At 59.0% G+C, this 13,073-nt stretch overlaps 1 protein-coding gene across 3 annotated transcripts; it reads left to right on the forward strand.

Annotated features, from left to right (window-relative positions):
- Nucleotides 1-37: 37 nt before the first annotated feature.
- SAMD14 (sterile alpha motif domain containing 14) lies at nucleotides 38-13,067 on the forward strand. Of its 3 annotated transcripts, none has more exons than XM_031019932.2 (10): nucleotides 38-1,316; nucleotides 2,057-2,111; nucleotides 7,889-8,055; nucleotides 8,535-8,823; nucleotides 9,606-9,693; nucleotides 9,793-9,867; nucleotides 9,978-10,137; nucleotides 11,335-11,454; nucleotides 11,539-11,694; nucleotides 12,572-13,067. In XM_031019932.2, exons 2-10 carry the CDS (start codon nucleotides 2,069-2,071, stop codon nucleotides 12,725-12,727), a joined length of 1,254 nt encoding a protein of 417 aa, XP_030875792.1. In that variant the 5' UTR covers nucleotides 38-1,316; nucleotides 2,057-2,068; the 3' UTR covers nucleotides 12,728-13,067. The 3 variants fall into 3 exon arrangements, with proteins under 3 accessions (XP_030875792.1, XP_081666676.1, XP_081666675.1); XM_081810550.1 differs by lacking the exon at nucleotides 38-1,316 and adding an exon at nucleotides 11,180-11,263 and having other exon boundaries at nucleotides 1,470-2,111; XM_081810549.1 differs by lacking the exon at nucleotides 38-1,316 and having other exon boundaries at nucleotides 1,476-2,111.
- Nucleotides 13,068-13,073: the final 6 nt, after the last annotated feature.

Below are 13,073 nucleotides of genomic sequence, written 5' to 3' on the forward strand. Positions count from 1 at the left end.
AGGCACCACTTCTGACCTCAGGGAGCCTCCATTCTATTGGGAGAGGCCCTTCTTATCTTCAGGGAGCCCCTAATCTGATGAGGAATACCCTTTCTTTTCCTCAGGGAGCTCCCATCTGATGCAGGGGAGATATGACCCATTTAGGGAATCAGTGAAGTATGAAAAACCCCCATTTCCCAGTGGTTGGGGAAGGGTGAATTTAGAAATTGTGTGGGCAAATGGGGGGAAGAAGGGCTGTCTAGGACAAAATTCTGGAGGAGGGGGCAGCCTGGTCTTGGTCAGATGAGGCTTTGTGATTGAATGAGGGAATTTTGCTCATTCGTAGGGGCAGCCTCCCTTCCAAGATGGCCCTTCAGGCAGGAAGAGAGGTTCTAGAATTTCTTTGCTACTAGCACCCAGAGTTCAAGAATGGCAAGAGAGTTCTTGGAGGGCCCACGTCCCCTGGCCGCTTCTCATACCTCATTTCCTGCTTTCAGTCCCAAGCATCCATGGAACTTGGGGTGGAGATGGTTTAGAAGCTTCTCCCAATCCTAGACAGTAGGGCCAGCCCCCCTTCCTCTACTTTTCTCCCTTCTCCCCACAGGATCCTCTCCTCATGCGTACCCTCCAAAACTGCAGATCATCCCCCAGGATAGTGCTGGAGGGCAGGAGACAGGTGGAGGCTGAATTCCGCCTCTTATCTCCTGCACCTCAGTTTTCCCATCTGTAAAGTGGCGATACTAAGAATCTCAAGCCCTACGCGGCTCAACCGTGAGATGATGTGTGCGTAATATCAGGAGAGGAATGTTGGAAAAGACTCCAGCAAGCATGAGGCCTAGCCTTCCCATGCCTGTCAAATGCATGTCTAGGCCAGCGCCCTGCCCTGCTCATGGGCACCTGAGTGTTAGCAGTCATTGGAGATCATGTCCCAGCCGTGCGGTGTGCCCCTGCTGCTGAGCTTCCCCCCCCGCCCCGTCCCCTTGGCCAGTATTCCCCTTCCCCTCTAACCCCCAGGCTTTGGCTTAGGGCCACTGCCATCCTGCACCTGCTAGGAAGCCTGCCCGAACTGTTTCAGCTGCGTACGTCCCGCTTCCCCACCTGCCTCCCTTCTTGCTTCCCACCAAAAAGCAAAACCAAACCCCTACCCATCACACTTCCTGCCGGAACGTACTTGCATCACAGAGATTTGGCTGTCCACTGTTGTGCTGTGGGTACTCCTCATACCCTTCTGCATCTGTGAGTCTGTCTGGAACTGTGAGAACTGCGAGTTTGTCAAGAACAGGGGCCTTGCTGATGGTGCCAGCTTCCTGAACAGCTCATGTTCGGGAAGGCAGGTGGTGAGCACGCCAGTGATGGGGGGTGGAGGGCAGGCAGGACTGGGTGATGGACGGGAAGACGGGTGGGTGGATAGTATGAACTGATGGATGCAGAGATGGGAGGATGGATGGATGGATGGATGGATGGATGGATGGATGGGCAAGTGGGTGGATGGCTAAATAGGTGGGTAGGTAGATGGATGGATGGATGGATGGATGGATGCAAGGACCTGGATTCTGCTCCTGATTTTGCCATTGGCTTGTTATGTGACCTTAAGTCAGTCATTCTCCCCTCTGTTTCTTTATTTGGAAAATGAGAGGATTGGATTTAATAATCTCTCAAGATTTCTCCCAGGGTTGCTGTTGGACAGTTTATGATGATCATTTTGAGGGAATGCTGATGATGGAAAGGCCCCAGACATTGAAGTGTGTGTGTGTGGTGGGGGGAGTTCAGTGAGCCATGTGAATGCACACAGCAAATCAGCTTGGACCAAAATCCCAGGACTCAGCCTCTGTCTACACCCTGGATTTGCTTCTGCCCCTACTCTTTTACTTCTGCCTCCTGCCCCAGCTCCCACCGTCTGGGGTATGGTTCAGACAATTTCTTTTCCAAGGGGCTGGAGGAAGAGTTCTAAGGGAAGGTGAGGGGCCAGAAGGCCAGGAGCAGGCAGCCAGGGGTAGCTCCCTTGTTTCCCTCCACCAACCTGAACCTCTTATCCATCGTCTCTCTCTCTCTCTCTGCCCTCCTCCGTTCCCCTCAGCTCTCTTGCGTCATGGCTTCTTCAAAGCTACGAGAACCTGCGGATGAGGTTTTTGGTAAGTTCTGTTTGCTCTAACTCTAAAGCCACTGGCACTGGGGGGTTCCCCCTGGGACTCTGGTGTGTGTCTTTGTGTGGGTGTGTGGCTGTGTGTGTATTGTGGCCCGGCAGCCTGAGTCTCTGTCATGACACTCTGTGCCAATGACAACCACAACGATCAGGGTCTCCATTTAGGAAGCGCTGTCTCACTAGGCTGACACCCCCATCCCACAATGTCGCTTATGCCCCGCAATAAGGCCACGAGGTGTGCCCATTGTACGGACAAGGAGCCCAGGGCGCAGAGTGCCGGAGTGACTTGCTTTAAAGATCACGTGGCAGGTCAGTGGCAGAGCTGGGACTAGAAGTCCGGACTGGGCGGCTGTACGCCTGAATCCTAGCCCAGGTGAGAGCCATCGCCTCCACATCGCCTGGTAACGGCCCTCAGCCTGCAGGGTGTGCGTGGAAATCAAACGCCCGGAACACAGAGCCTCAGTGCCCCCAGGCCCGCCCCAGCTCCGTACACCCCGGGGTGCATGCACACGCCTGCCTGCACCATCATGTACCCCCTGCGGTCTTTCTGTTGCGCGGTGTGGGGAAAGCCCCTCCTGACAGGGCAGAGTGCCCAGCATGCACCGGGGTGGAAAGGCTGGTTCCCAGCTGGATGTGGTGGAGGAGTCAGGAAGCAAGGGACGGGGAGGCTCCTGAGGACCATGGAGGGAGAGGGGGAGACAGCAGCCGTCGCCCGAAGCCCGTGGCATGTGCGCAGCCCTTGGCACTCTCACGTTGGTGTGCGTAGCCTCAAGGGGCCCCCGGCTTCTCCTTGTCTCTCCCTTCCCTTCCCTCCCCTCCCCTCCTCCCTCTCCCCAGCTCACCCCCTTCTCCCCTGTGCGGCCATATGCCCCGGCAAAGCCAGGAAGTGCTGCCTCCCGGCTCCTGGGAACGCTGTTTTTTCCCAGCCTCCCTGGGGCCCATGGAATGGAGGGTTTGCCTCCGGGACTCCTCCAGCCTCCACTGCCTCTGGGCCTCAGACTCTAGGGTCTCACCATCTGCACCCAGGCCTGGCCTCACGGAAGTGAGCTCCCCCTCTCCTAGGCTTCTGGGCCTCCATTCCCACTCCCAACCCCAATTCTTCCTGTGTTCCTTCTCCCGGACCTGCTGAGGACCTGCTGAGGTAGCTGGCCGCCTTGCCTGCTTCCTGATGTGAAAGGCAATGAAATATTCATGACTCCCCACTGCCCAGGGCTCGGGAGAGAAAGACAGAGCGACAGACCCGCACAGAGATGGAGGGAGGCCAGGGAGCCAAGTAGAGCAGGGACCAGAGGGGAGGCAGGCCCCACCTTGCCTCGAAAATACCTCAGCCCCCTAGGAGTTCCTTTGCTGCCTAGACCCTCCAAGGTAAGCCGCCCCGAAGTCCTGATGTGGCCCAGAGTCAGGAGAAGGGACCTTCTCCCTGGCCCCGGGGGGCTGGGCACCCGCCGAGGGCTGGAGGTGGAGAGGGTGTTCCACAGCTCCCGGCCCCACCGCCCAGAACAGCGAGAACACTAGTCTGGGAGCCAGGAGGCCTGGATGCTGTCCTTCACTCCCTCTCCACCCCTGGCCAAACATTTCCTCTCCGAGCCTCAGTTTCCCCACCTGTAAAATGCGGGGTTGGACTCACGAGTCACCCCCATCTCTGCCTCAGAGGAGGTGTGGCAGGCTTGATGGTTACACACTGAGCCTCAGGAGCCAGATTGCCTGTAACCCTGGCCCCTCTCTTCGGTGGGCAGATGCCCTGGGGCGGATTAAGGCTGCCCTGGGGATTCCTGGAGTCTCTTCCTCCTAGGGTTGTGGGGAGTTTAAATGAGCTAGTAATTGTAAAGCACTTAGAACGGGTGCCTAGCACAGTGAGAGCTCAGTAAGTATTAGCAATTATTGTTCTGTGGTTCGGTCCTCAATCCTTGCTGCTTGCAGATAATGCTTGGAGATGCTGTGTCGTGTCGTTGGGGAGCCGGGGACGGAGGAGGGCTCCCTCCCTCAGCTCAGCCGCAGGGCCTGGAAACACCAGAAGGAAAGCAGGGGCAGTGAAGGAGCTAGAGGAGCGGTGTCAAGGCTGGGGTCCCAAATAGCGGTCCTTTGACAGGACCTCTCCCCTCGCCAAGGCCCCACCGCTGCCCCAGGACATGTGCACAGGCTCTGTGGCGGTCCACCCTCCCCTGCCCCCGGGGGCCAGGCCAGTCCCCTCCCCTTGCAGGCTCCACTGGCCCACACCATCCCTTCTCCTTAGAAAGCTCCTTGTTGTTCTTCCTACAGCCTTGGCTCTCTCCTCAGCCTGGCTGCCTCATCTAAAATAGAGCCCCCAGCCCCTGCCCGTCTCTTTCTTCCCCTCCACAAATACCACGGAGCCCCTTCCGTGTGCCAGGCTCTGTGTGAGGCCCCAGGGAGACAGTCCCTGCCCTCGTGGGGCCTGAGTGCCAGGGCGGGGGCAAGCAGGGGACCGACCCTGGGGCACACAGGACCCATGATGAGGAACATGTCCTGGGGAGGAGTGCTCCTCAGAGGGGCGCGCGGTATGGATGTGACAGAGTGTGGGCATTAGCACTGCCCTGTGCCTTGAGGCCATCTCTGCCTGGCTGTGCCCTGGCTTGGGGGAGGGCCTGGTGAAGACCTGAGTAAGGCAGCTCAGTCCGAGGGAGAGGAGAGGCCACATTCCAGGGCTGGGAGGAAGGCAAATCAACAGAACGGTGTGTGCGGTTTTTTTGGTCATTAAAATCATATTTACTAAGCACCTACTATGTGCCAGTGACACCACCCTGGGTTAGAGCAGTGAACAAAATAGAGGAATGTCTGCCCTCACGGAGCTGACATTCTAACGAGTGGAGAGACAATAAACTAAGTAAGTAAAATATACAGCATGCCAGAGAACGACACATGACGTAGGAAAAACCAGGTCAGGGTTCTGGGGGGAAACTGTACATTGAGTGGTCAGTAAGGTCCTCAGGGGTAGAAAGCGTTTAAGCAAAGGCCTGAAGGAGGCAAAGGACAGAACCCTGCAGAGATCTGTGGCAAGAGCCTTGCAGGAAAAGGGAAGAGGGAGTGCAAAGGCCCTGAGGTACAGTGAGGCTTGTGTGACGAAGAGCCAGGAGGCTAGGATGGCCCGAGAGGAGGGAGCAAGAGGGAGAGAAGTAGAAGCTCTGAGAGGTAAGGGGAGCACAGACTGAGTCTGGAAGGCCCCTGGGAGAACTTGGCACTTACTCTGTGTGAGATGGAAGTCCCTGGAGGGTTCTGAGCAGAGCAGTGACAAGGGCTGACATGTTTCATCAGGATCACTCTGGCTGCTGCGGTGTTGAAAATAGACTGTAAGTGGGAAAGGGAGGAAAAGGGAAGACCAGCCAGGAGGCTTTTGTAATAATTGAGGCAGGAGGTGATAGTGATCTAGACCAGGGAGGCTGTGTGTCCCCCTCTCCTCTCTCCTCCCCTGCCTTCCCCTCCTCTCCCCTCCCCTCCCTTCCTCTCCTCTTCTCCCTTGCTCCTCTGCTCTCTCTCCTCTCCCTCTCCGTGTGTAGGCACGCCTGGGCGCGCGTGCACACACACACACACACACACACACAGAGAAACAGCAATTTTATTGCGGGAAGGAGGAGTACAGGGCCTAATGCATTCCACCGTGCGTTCTGCTACTGTCACTCCGTGGTCATTGGGTCGTGGCCAGCCGTCCATCTCTCCCCACTGCTGTTCCCCGGGATTATTTTGAACCTAATCCAAGACATCGTACCACTTCACCATCAATCTCTCGGTATGTCTACATACATTTCGAAGGTAGAGCTAATAGGAATTGTGGCTAGATGAGTGTGGAGGGTGGGAGGGAAAGAGAGTCAAGGGTGACTCCAGCGCTTGGCCTGAGCCGCGGGTGACATGGGGCGGCCAGTCACAGCTGGACACGGACGCCGAAGCTGCCCATGGCACATCCAAGGGGAGGGGGCCGGGAGGCGGCCGGACTCTTGAGCCAGCGGCTGGGGCTGGGGCTGGGGCTGGGGGTGAACCATAGCTCGGGGCTGTCTGCATTGGGTGGACAATGGGGCCTTTCATGGAGCCGAGGAGCAAAGGGGAAGCCGGCCTGAAGCAAGGTGGTGGGTTCATCCCAATAGATATTTTGGAGACCCGGGTGCCTTTGAGACGGCAAGTTCCCTGATGGGTGCTGAGGTGCCCGGGCTTGGAATTCAGGGAGGGCTCAGGGCTGAACCAATAGGTAATAGTGAAGCCAGGCCAGCAACTGGGGTGGGTGGCTTAAGGGGTATCTGCCCACAAGAATAAGAGGAACAGGCAAGGCAGGGCCGGCATGAGGGGTGAGAAGGCAGAACCCCAAGATCACGGGGCGGGGGGAGTGGGGAACAGAGGTCTTAACCCATTCTGAGGTCTGGGAAGAGCCTCTTCTGTATGGAGACCCCAAGCTTGGGGGACTTCATTCCCCAGGGGGAGCAAGTAAGAAGAGAAACTAGGAGCAGCAGGGTTTGTGCACGATCCATTGGGTTTGCCTACTCTTCTTCCATGTCTCCATCCCACTTCAACCCAGCCCCACACCACTGACCCCAGGATGGGAGAGGCAGGCCGCGTGGGGACTGGGGTTTTCTTGATGCTGCTGCTATGTTCCCGTCAGCAGGGCTGGGTCTGAGGGCAGCCCTGGGCATGGCACAGCAAGCCAGGGTCCTGGCGCGGCCAGTCTCTGGAGCCACACTGGTCCGGCTCAGAGCCAGCCCGGACCGCCGCTAGCTGGTGGCTGCAGGCAAGAGACTGAACCTCTCTGAGCCTTAGTTGGCGCAGCTATAAAATGCGTAAAATGTGCATAATAGCTGTCCCCAGCTCCCTGGGGTGTTTTGAGTAGATGAGGTGCTGTATGAACATTCTGGCACATAGTAGGCGCTTCTTTTTAAAGATTTTATTTATTTATTTATTTGTTTGACAGAGAGAGAGACAGCGAGAGCAGGAACACAAGCAGGGGGAGAGGGAGAAGGAGAAGCAGGCTTCCCGCTGAGCAGGGAGCCCGATGTGGGACTCGATCCCAGGACCCTGGGATCACGACCTGAGCCGAAGGCAGACGCTTAACGACTGAGCCACCCAGGCGCCCCATCCCCCGACCTTTATACTTTCTTTTTTTTCTTTTCTTTTTTTTTAAGATTTTATTTATTTATTTGACAGAGACACAGCCAGAGAGGGAACACAAGCAGGGGGAGAGGGAGAGGGAGAAGCAGGCTTCCCGCTGAGCAGGGAGCCCCATGCAGGGCTCGATCCCAGGACCCTGGGATCACGACCCGAGCCGAAGGCAGACGCTCAACGACTGAACCACCCAGGCGCCCTAGTAGGCGCTTCTTAAATGGTAGCTCTTATTACCATGATCGGTCTGGTCTCATCCCCAGCCCTCCTCTCCACAGACCTACCCTCCAGGTGCCTGGAAGGGCCCCCCCCCTCCGCACCACTCCCCTGCGCTTCCCTACTTCCCAGCATTGCATATAGCAGCTCACCAGCCTCCTCTCTTGTAAACTCCCACCCAGACCTTAGACCAGCTGTGGTGCTTCCTCCCCTGACCCATCCAAACAGGACAGTCCTGTGCTCCTGCGTGCCTGTCAGAGACCCCACCACACTGCTGTGTTTCCCGCCTCTGAGACTGTGAGGGACCCCGTTCTCCATCTCATCTGTACCCCCAGCGCGGGGCACTCAGAAACGTTTGCCGAATGTCTGGGGTGTGAGTGCGGGAGCCCTGAGGTGCTCACAGGCCTGCTGTCCTCACGTGTCTGGTCTCTGCCCCCTTCACCTGGTTCACAGACCTGGACTTGGCTGTGCCAGAGACCGTCAGACTGGACAGCAGTTTACACAAGGCCCGCGCCCAACTACTGGCCAAGGGCCGGAGACACCGGCCCTCCCGCTCCAGGCTTCGGGACAGCGCCAGCTCTGCAGAGGATGGTGAAGGCTCCGACGGGCCCGGAGGCAAGGTTGGGGCAACCCACCCAATGACGCATACCCTACCCACCCTCTCCGCCCCGGGCAATCCCCCCAAACCCTTTTCCTGGGAAACCACACTCCCAGACTTCTGCCATAGTCATGCCAACAAGGATTACCTGCATTCACTCTGGCTTGGGTGAAACTTTTAAGGGTGGCATTATTATTCCCATCTTACACGTGGGGAAACTGAGGCTCCGAGAGGTTCAGTAACAAGGTCACCCAGTTAGGAAGTGAGGGACGTGGGATTCAACCCCAGCCTACGTGGCTGAAGGCCCCCCAACTCCCACCTCTCACTGCCCAGCCACCCCCAGGGGCCCGAGGACAACCCTTCCTTCCAGGTCCCCCAAGGACCCGAGCCCGGGCTCCTCGCTCCGGGGACTCCCTCGCAGTTTGCAGGGTGAAAGCAACTCCCAGCCGCTCGGGGAAGCGGGGAAGAGGGTTGCCAGTGAGCGGCCGGCCCCTCCCCCAGGTGACCGACGGCTGCGGGAGCCCCCTGCACCGGCTGCGCTCGCCTCTGCACTCGGGCCCCGGGTCCCCGGCGGGGGGCTCTTTCTGCCTGGAGCCTCCGGGGTTGCGGCGCAGCCTGGACGAAGACGAGCCCCCGCCCTCGCCGCTCACACGCTACCGGCCCCTGCACAACGCCGCCTCGCACGAGGGCCTGGCCGCCGCGTCCTGCTCGCCGCCGCGCTCCGCGCCCTCCTCGGACAGCTCGCCCAGCTTCGTGCGCCGCCACCCGCGCGCTGAGCCCCACAGCGAAGGTGAGCGGCCGTCGGCGCGGCGCCCCCTGCCGGCGAGCGCCGGGACTGCAGCGGTCCCTGCCAGTCAGCCAGCCCCCGAAGGGGAGGGCCGGACCAAGTGCGGCCGGGCCGCTGGGGGCGAGGGGGCGAGGGGGCGAGGGGGCGGGGGGGGGCACACTGCGGCTCCCGCCGTCGCTTACTGAGCGCCTACTATGTACCAGACACTGTTGGGCACTGGGACTCACAAGTAAGGAAACAGAGGCAGTCTTTGCCTTCACGAGGCTTGCAGTTTGGGGGAGAAACAATCTAATAATTCCTCATAGTTTAAGGGAGAAGTGATCAAATCATCCCTTAATTAAATGTATAGTTACAAGTCGTAATAAGTGCTATGTGAGAGACGTGCACGGTTGAGTCGGGGGTGGGGGGATACATAGTGGGGGGTAAAGACCTGGTGGGGAGCCTCCGGTAAGGCTTCTCTGAGGAAGTGACACGTGAGCCAAGATTGGAAGGCTGGTTAGAAGTCAGGATAAAATGAACAGTGAGTAGTAGCAGTCCCTACTTTTTCATGGTTTGCATAAAGCTTTCATAAATATTCCATGAAATAGGCAGGTGCTCGTGTGGGTCAGGTGTTATCCCCATATTTGAGATGAAGGAAGCTCAGAGAAGTAGAGTGATTTGTCCAAAGTCACACAGCTAGTGACGGGCACCTGAGCCAACTGGCCTGCTTCTAAGTCGAAAGAGGCAGCGGAAGGAGGCAAGCAAGCCACCACACGGGCTATTTCCTTCCCTCTCTTCCCCAAAAGATGACAGCCGGGATGCCAGCCCGCCTGAGCCTGCCAGCCCCACCATCGGCCTGGATAAGAAGACTCGCCGAAAGTTCCTGGACCTGGGGTGAGTGGAGAAGGGGCCAGAAGCAAAGGCTTGGAGCTTTGGGGTGCAGGGTAGCACAGTGGGCAGCACTGCCCCACTCCCCCCTGCCCTCCCTCACAGGGTCACCTTACGCCGAGCGTCCACTAGCAAGAGCCGGAAGGACAAGGGCAGCAACCGCTTGTCCATGGGCAGCAGGTAAGCCGTCCGCACTGTGCCTCAGCCACCCACGGCTTCTGCCCAGAGTTCCCCTGGGGCCCCGGCCCTCCCCATGGTGCCCACGCCCATGCTGGCTGCTCTCTCCACAGGGAGTCAGTGGAGGGGTCCGGCAGGTCAGGGGGCTCCCCGTTCCTGCCCTTTTCCTGGTTCACAGACAGCGGCAAGGGCTCGGCGTCCTCTGGCAGCACCACCTCGCCCGCCTGCTCCCCTAAACACGAGGGCTTCAGCCCTAAGAAGTCAGCTTCTCAGGTGAGCCAGTGGCCTCCCTGCCCCTGTACTGGCCCCAGACTCAGGTGACATGAGGGGGTGGCACTTCCCCCTGGCTGGCTCTGGGATCCAGGCACTCCTGGAGTCCATTTGTCTACCCATGGAGCCATTCAGTGATTCATTAGTTCATCCATTCTCTGAGTTCATTCATTCGCTTGTTCACTCATTCATATTCTGAGTAGTTCCTCCATTGAGTCATTCACTACATTCAACACACCGAATGCTAGTCCCCCCTGCCCCCCCGCCGTTATGCACCCAGCCTGAGGCCTCCTCCGTGCACCCTAACTCTTCTGCCTGGCTCCCCATGTCCTGAATCAGCCCCTGGACTACCTGTGTGGTGGGGTGAGGCTTGGAGGGAACTGGGATGAAGGGGGCGCAAACTAGCTAGTGCTCAGGAAGTGGGGAGAAGTGGGGGACAGAAGCGGCCATGAGTGTCTGCCCCCGCTCACGCCGCATCCTATACAAGGCTCCAAGTTCTACTTGTGCTTTCCTCTCACAAAGCGCGGGCACGTTTAGCCCAGTTGTCCAGATGAACGAATGAAGGCCCAGAGAGAAGGGACTTGCCACGTGGGTTTGCTGCCAGGCTCCATGCCGGCTCTGTGGTTGTTCCTTATGTGCTACTGGGGCAGAGGAGATCGGAAAGCTGCGAATTCAGGGGAGAAAGAGTTCCATCTGACTTGGGACTTCCTGATTTCCTCTCTCCCTGCACAGACTCCCTCCGTCTCGTCCTTCCCTCGTGCTGGGCCCTGGGATAGCATGGTGAACAGACAGCCCAGGGCCTCTTAGAGCTTATGATCTCTGCCCGGGCACTTAGAAGCCAGGCTGCTAGAGGCTATGATGGGAGGCACAAAGGGAGGACCCCTGACCTAGCCTCGGGGAATCCTGGTCAGCTGCCTGCAGGAAGGGACACCTAATCTGAGACCTCCGCCATCCCTGCTAACATTCTGCCTCGCTTCTAGCCCCACGACCTCCTAGAAGCCTTCCATCCTGATGCCTCCCATGAGTCACCACGTCCTATGTGCCTGCCCAGCTCCTGGTTCACGCACAGGAGGCACTGAGCAACTCCTGGTGCTCAGTTCCCAACTTCAGCTCCATTCAAATGGGAGCAGTGGGTTGGGGAGACTCCCTTGGGCTTGGGGGTGAGCTCTCTCCTCAGCGGCTCGCACCCCTCCTCTCTAGGAATCCACCCTGAGTGATGACTCCACACCCCCTAGCAGCAGCCCCAAGATCCCAAGTGGGCCCCGGCAGGAGACCAAATGCTCCTACCCCTACCACACACTGTCCCAGTCTTCGGATGAGGTAAGCGAGCCCTGCCCTCTGAGTGTCGGGGGTGCAGGCCACGGGCCATGTCTTCCCCCTCACCGTCCTTGGTCTCCACCCCAGTTCCTGGATGAGCCTCTCCCCACTGTCCACCACTGGACCAGCCAGCAGGTGGGCCAGTGGCTACACAGCCTCAGCCTGGAGCAGTATGCCGCCGAGTTCGCCGCGCGGCAGGTGGATGGGCGCCGGCTCCTGCAGCTGGATGGAAGCAAACTGAAGGTGGGTCAGAGGAGGAGAGCCGTGACCCAGCCGGAGCCCAAGGCAACCTTCCAGGATTGGGATCCCCCCCACCCTGATCTTTCATTGCCTCTAAGACCACCACCCTGACCTCTGACCTCTGGGCAAGGTCCCCAGCCTGATCTTTGCACTCTAGCATGGGTCCCCCGTCGGACTCGAAACTCGAGCCCCATCCTTCAGTTTGACCTTCAAGCCCCAGCCCAAGTCTCCAGGTTAACATTGAACTAGGACCATCACATCACCTGGCTCTTGATTCTGAGTCTCCTGCTGTCATAGGAAACCAGGCCTCTCCTTAGTCATCTTGCCTGATTCTCAGTCTTAGAGGCTGCTGGTAGTCAGGGGAGGTCAGGGCGGGGTGGGGGGGGGTGCGGGGGTGCTCGGATCTTTGTGCTGGGAGGTTTCTGGCCTGTTCCCCACCCTGCAGTACATTGTTTAGGCAAGAGGTGCTGAGGAGAGGCTCCCAGGAAGTCTGTGGAGTGGGGAGGGGCCTTGGCCACTGTCTAGCAGTGTAACCTTGGGCAAGTCACTCCCTATCTGTGGGCCTCAGGGGGCTGGGCAGGATCGTGCCAAGGCTGAACTCCTGAGTGGAGGAATGGGAGCCGAGGATTGCCAGGGGTGGGGGCAGGGGGCAAAAGGTCTCGTACCCTCCATCAGCATCTTTCCCAAACGCTCCCATTCAGAATTCTGGCCCTGAGCGTTCCGATCCCCGGGCCAGTCTGGGAGGTGGAGGCCACATTTCTGGGAGGACTGGCGGAGCTCCAGGCACGATGCACCTGGGGCACAGAGAACCGGGGGCCGGGGTTGGCCAGGGCCCGAGTGCTTCTGGGGCTCTTTCCCTCACCCTTGAATTCCTCCCCAGAGCCTGGGGCTCAGCAACTCGCATGACCGGACGCTAGTGAAGCGGAAGGTAAAGGAGCTGGCAGCAGCCGCTGAGAAGGAGCGCAAGGCCCAGGAGAAGGCTGCACGGCAGCGTGAGAAGCTCCGGCGCAGGGAGCAGGAGGCCAAGAAGAGCTAGGGGATGGCGGGGGGGCAGGCACCGGCTCCCGGGCGCTGCTGGCCGCCGGGCTCGGTGGGCACAGGCCTCAGCGGGCAGGCGGGGCCTGGGCGCCAAGCTTGGGCTGGCCTGGCCCCACACTCTCGGGGGGTACATGCCCTCTCTCACCCTGTCACTGTCTGGACCCAGATCCCCCAGAAAGGGAGACCCCAGGAGAGGGCCCAGGAATAAATCCAGTTTTAAGGACTTGTTTGGCACAGAATTCCTAGGGGAGCTGGCAGGTTATGGGCAGAGGACAGAGAGGCCAGGGCTGAAGCAAGTCTGGGAACCCTGAGGCACCTGGGTCAGTCTGACCCTCTGCCCTCAG

This window comes from Leptonychotes weddellii, unplaced genomic scaffold, assembly GCF_054177405.1.
Source record: "Leptonychotes weddellii isolate Sample4059 unplaced genomic scaffold, ASM5417740v2 HiC_scaffold_2869, whole genome shotgun sequence".
Taxonomy (NCBI): Eukaryota; Metazoa; Chordata; class Mammalia; order Carnivora; family Phocidae; genus Leptonychotes; species Leptonychotes weddellii.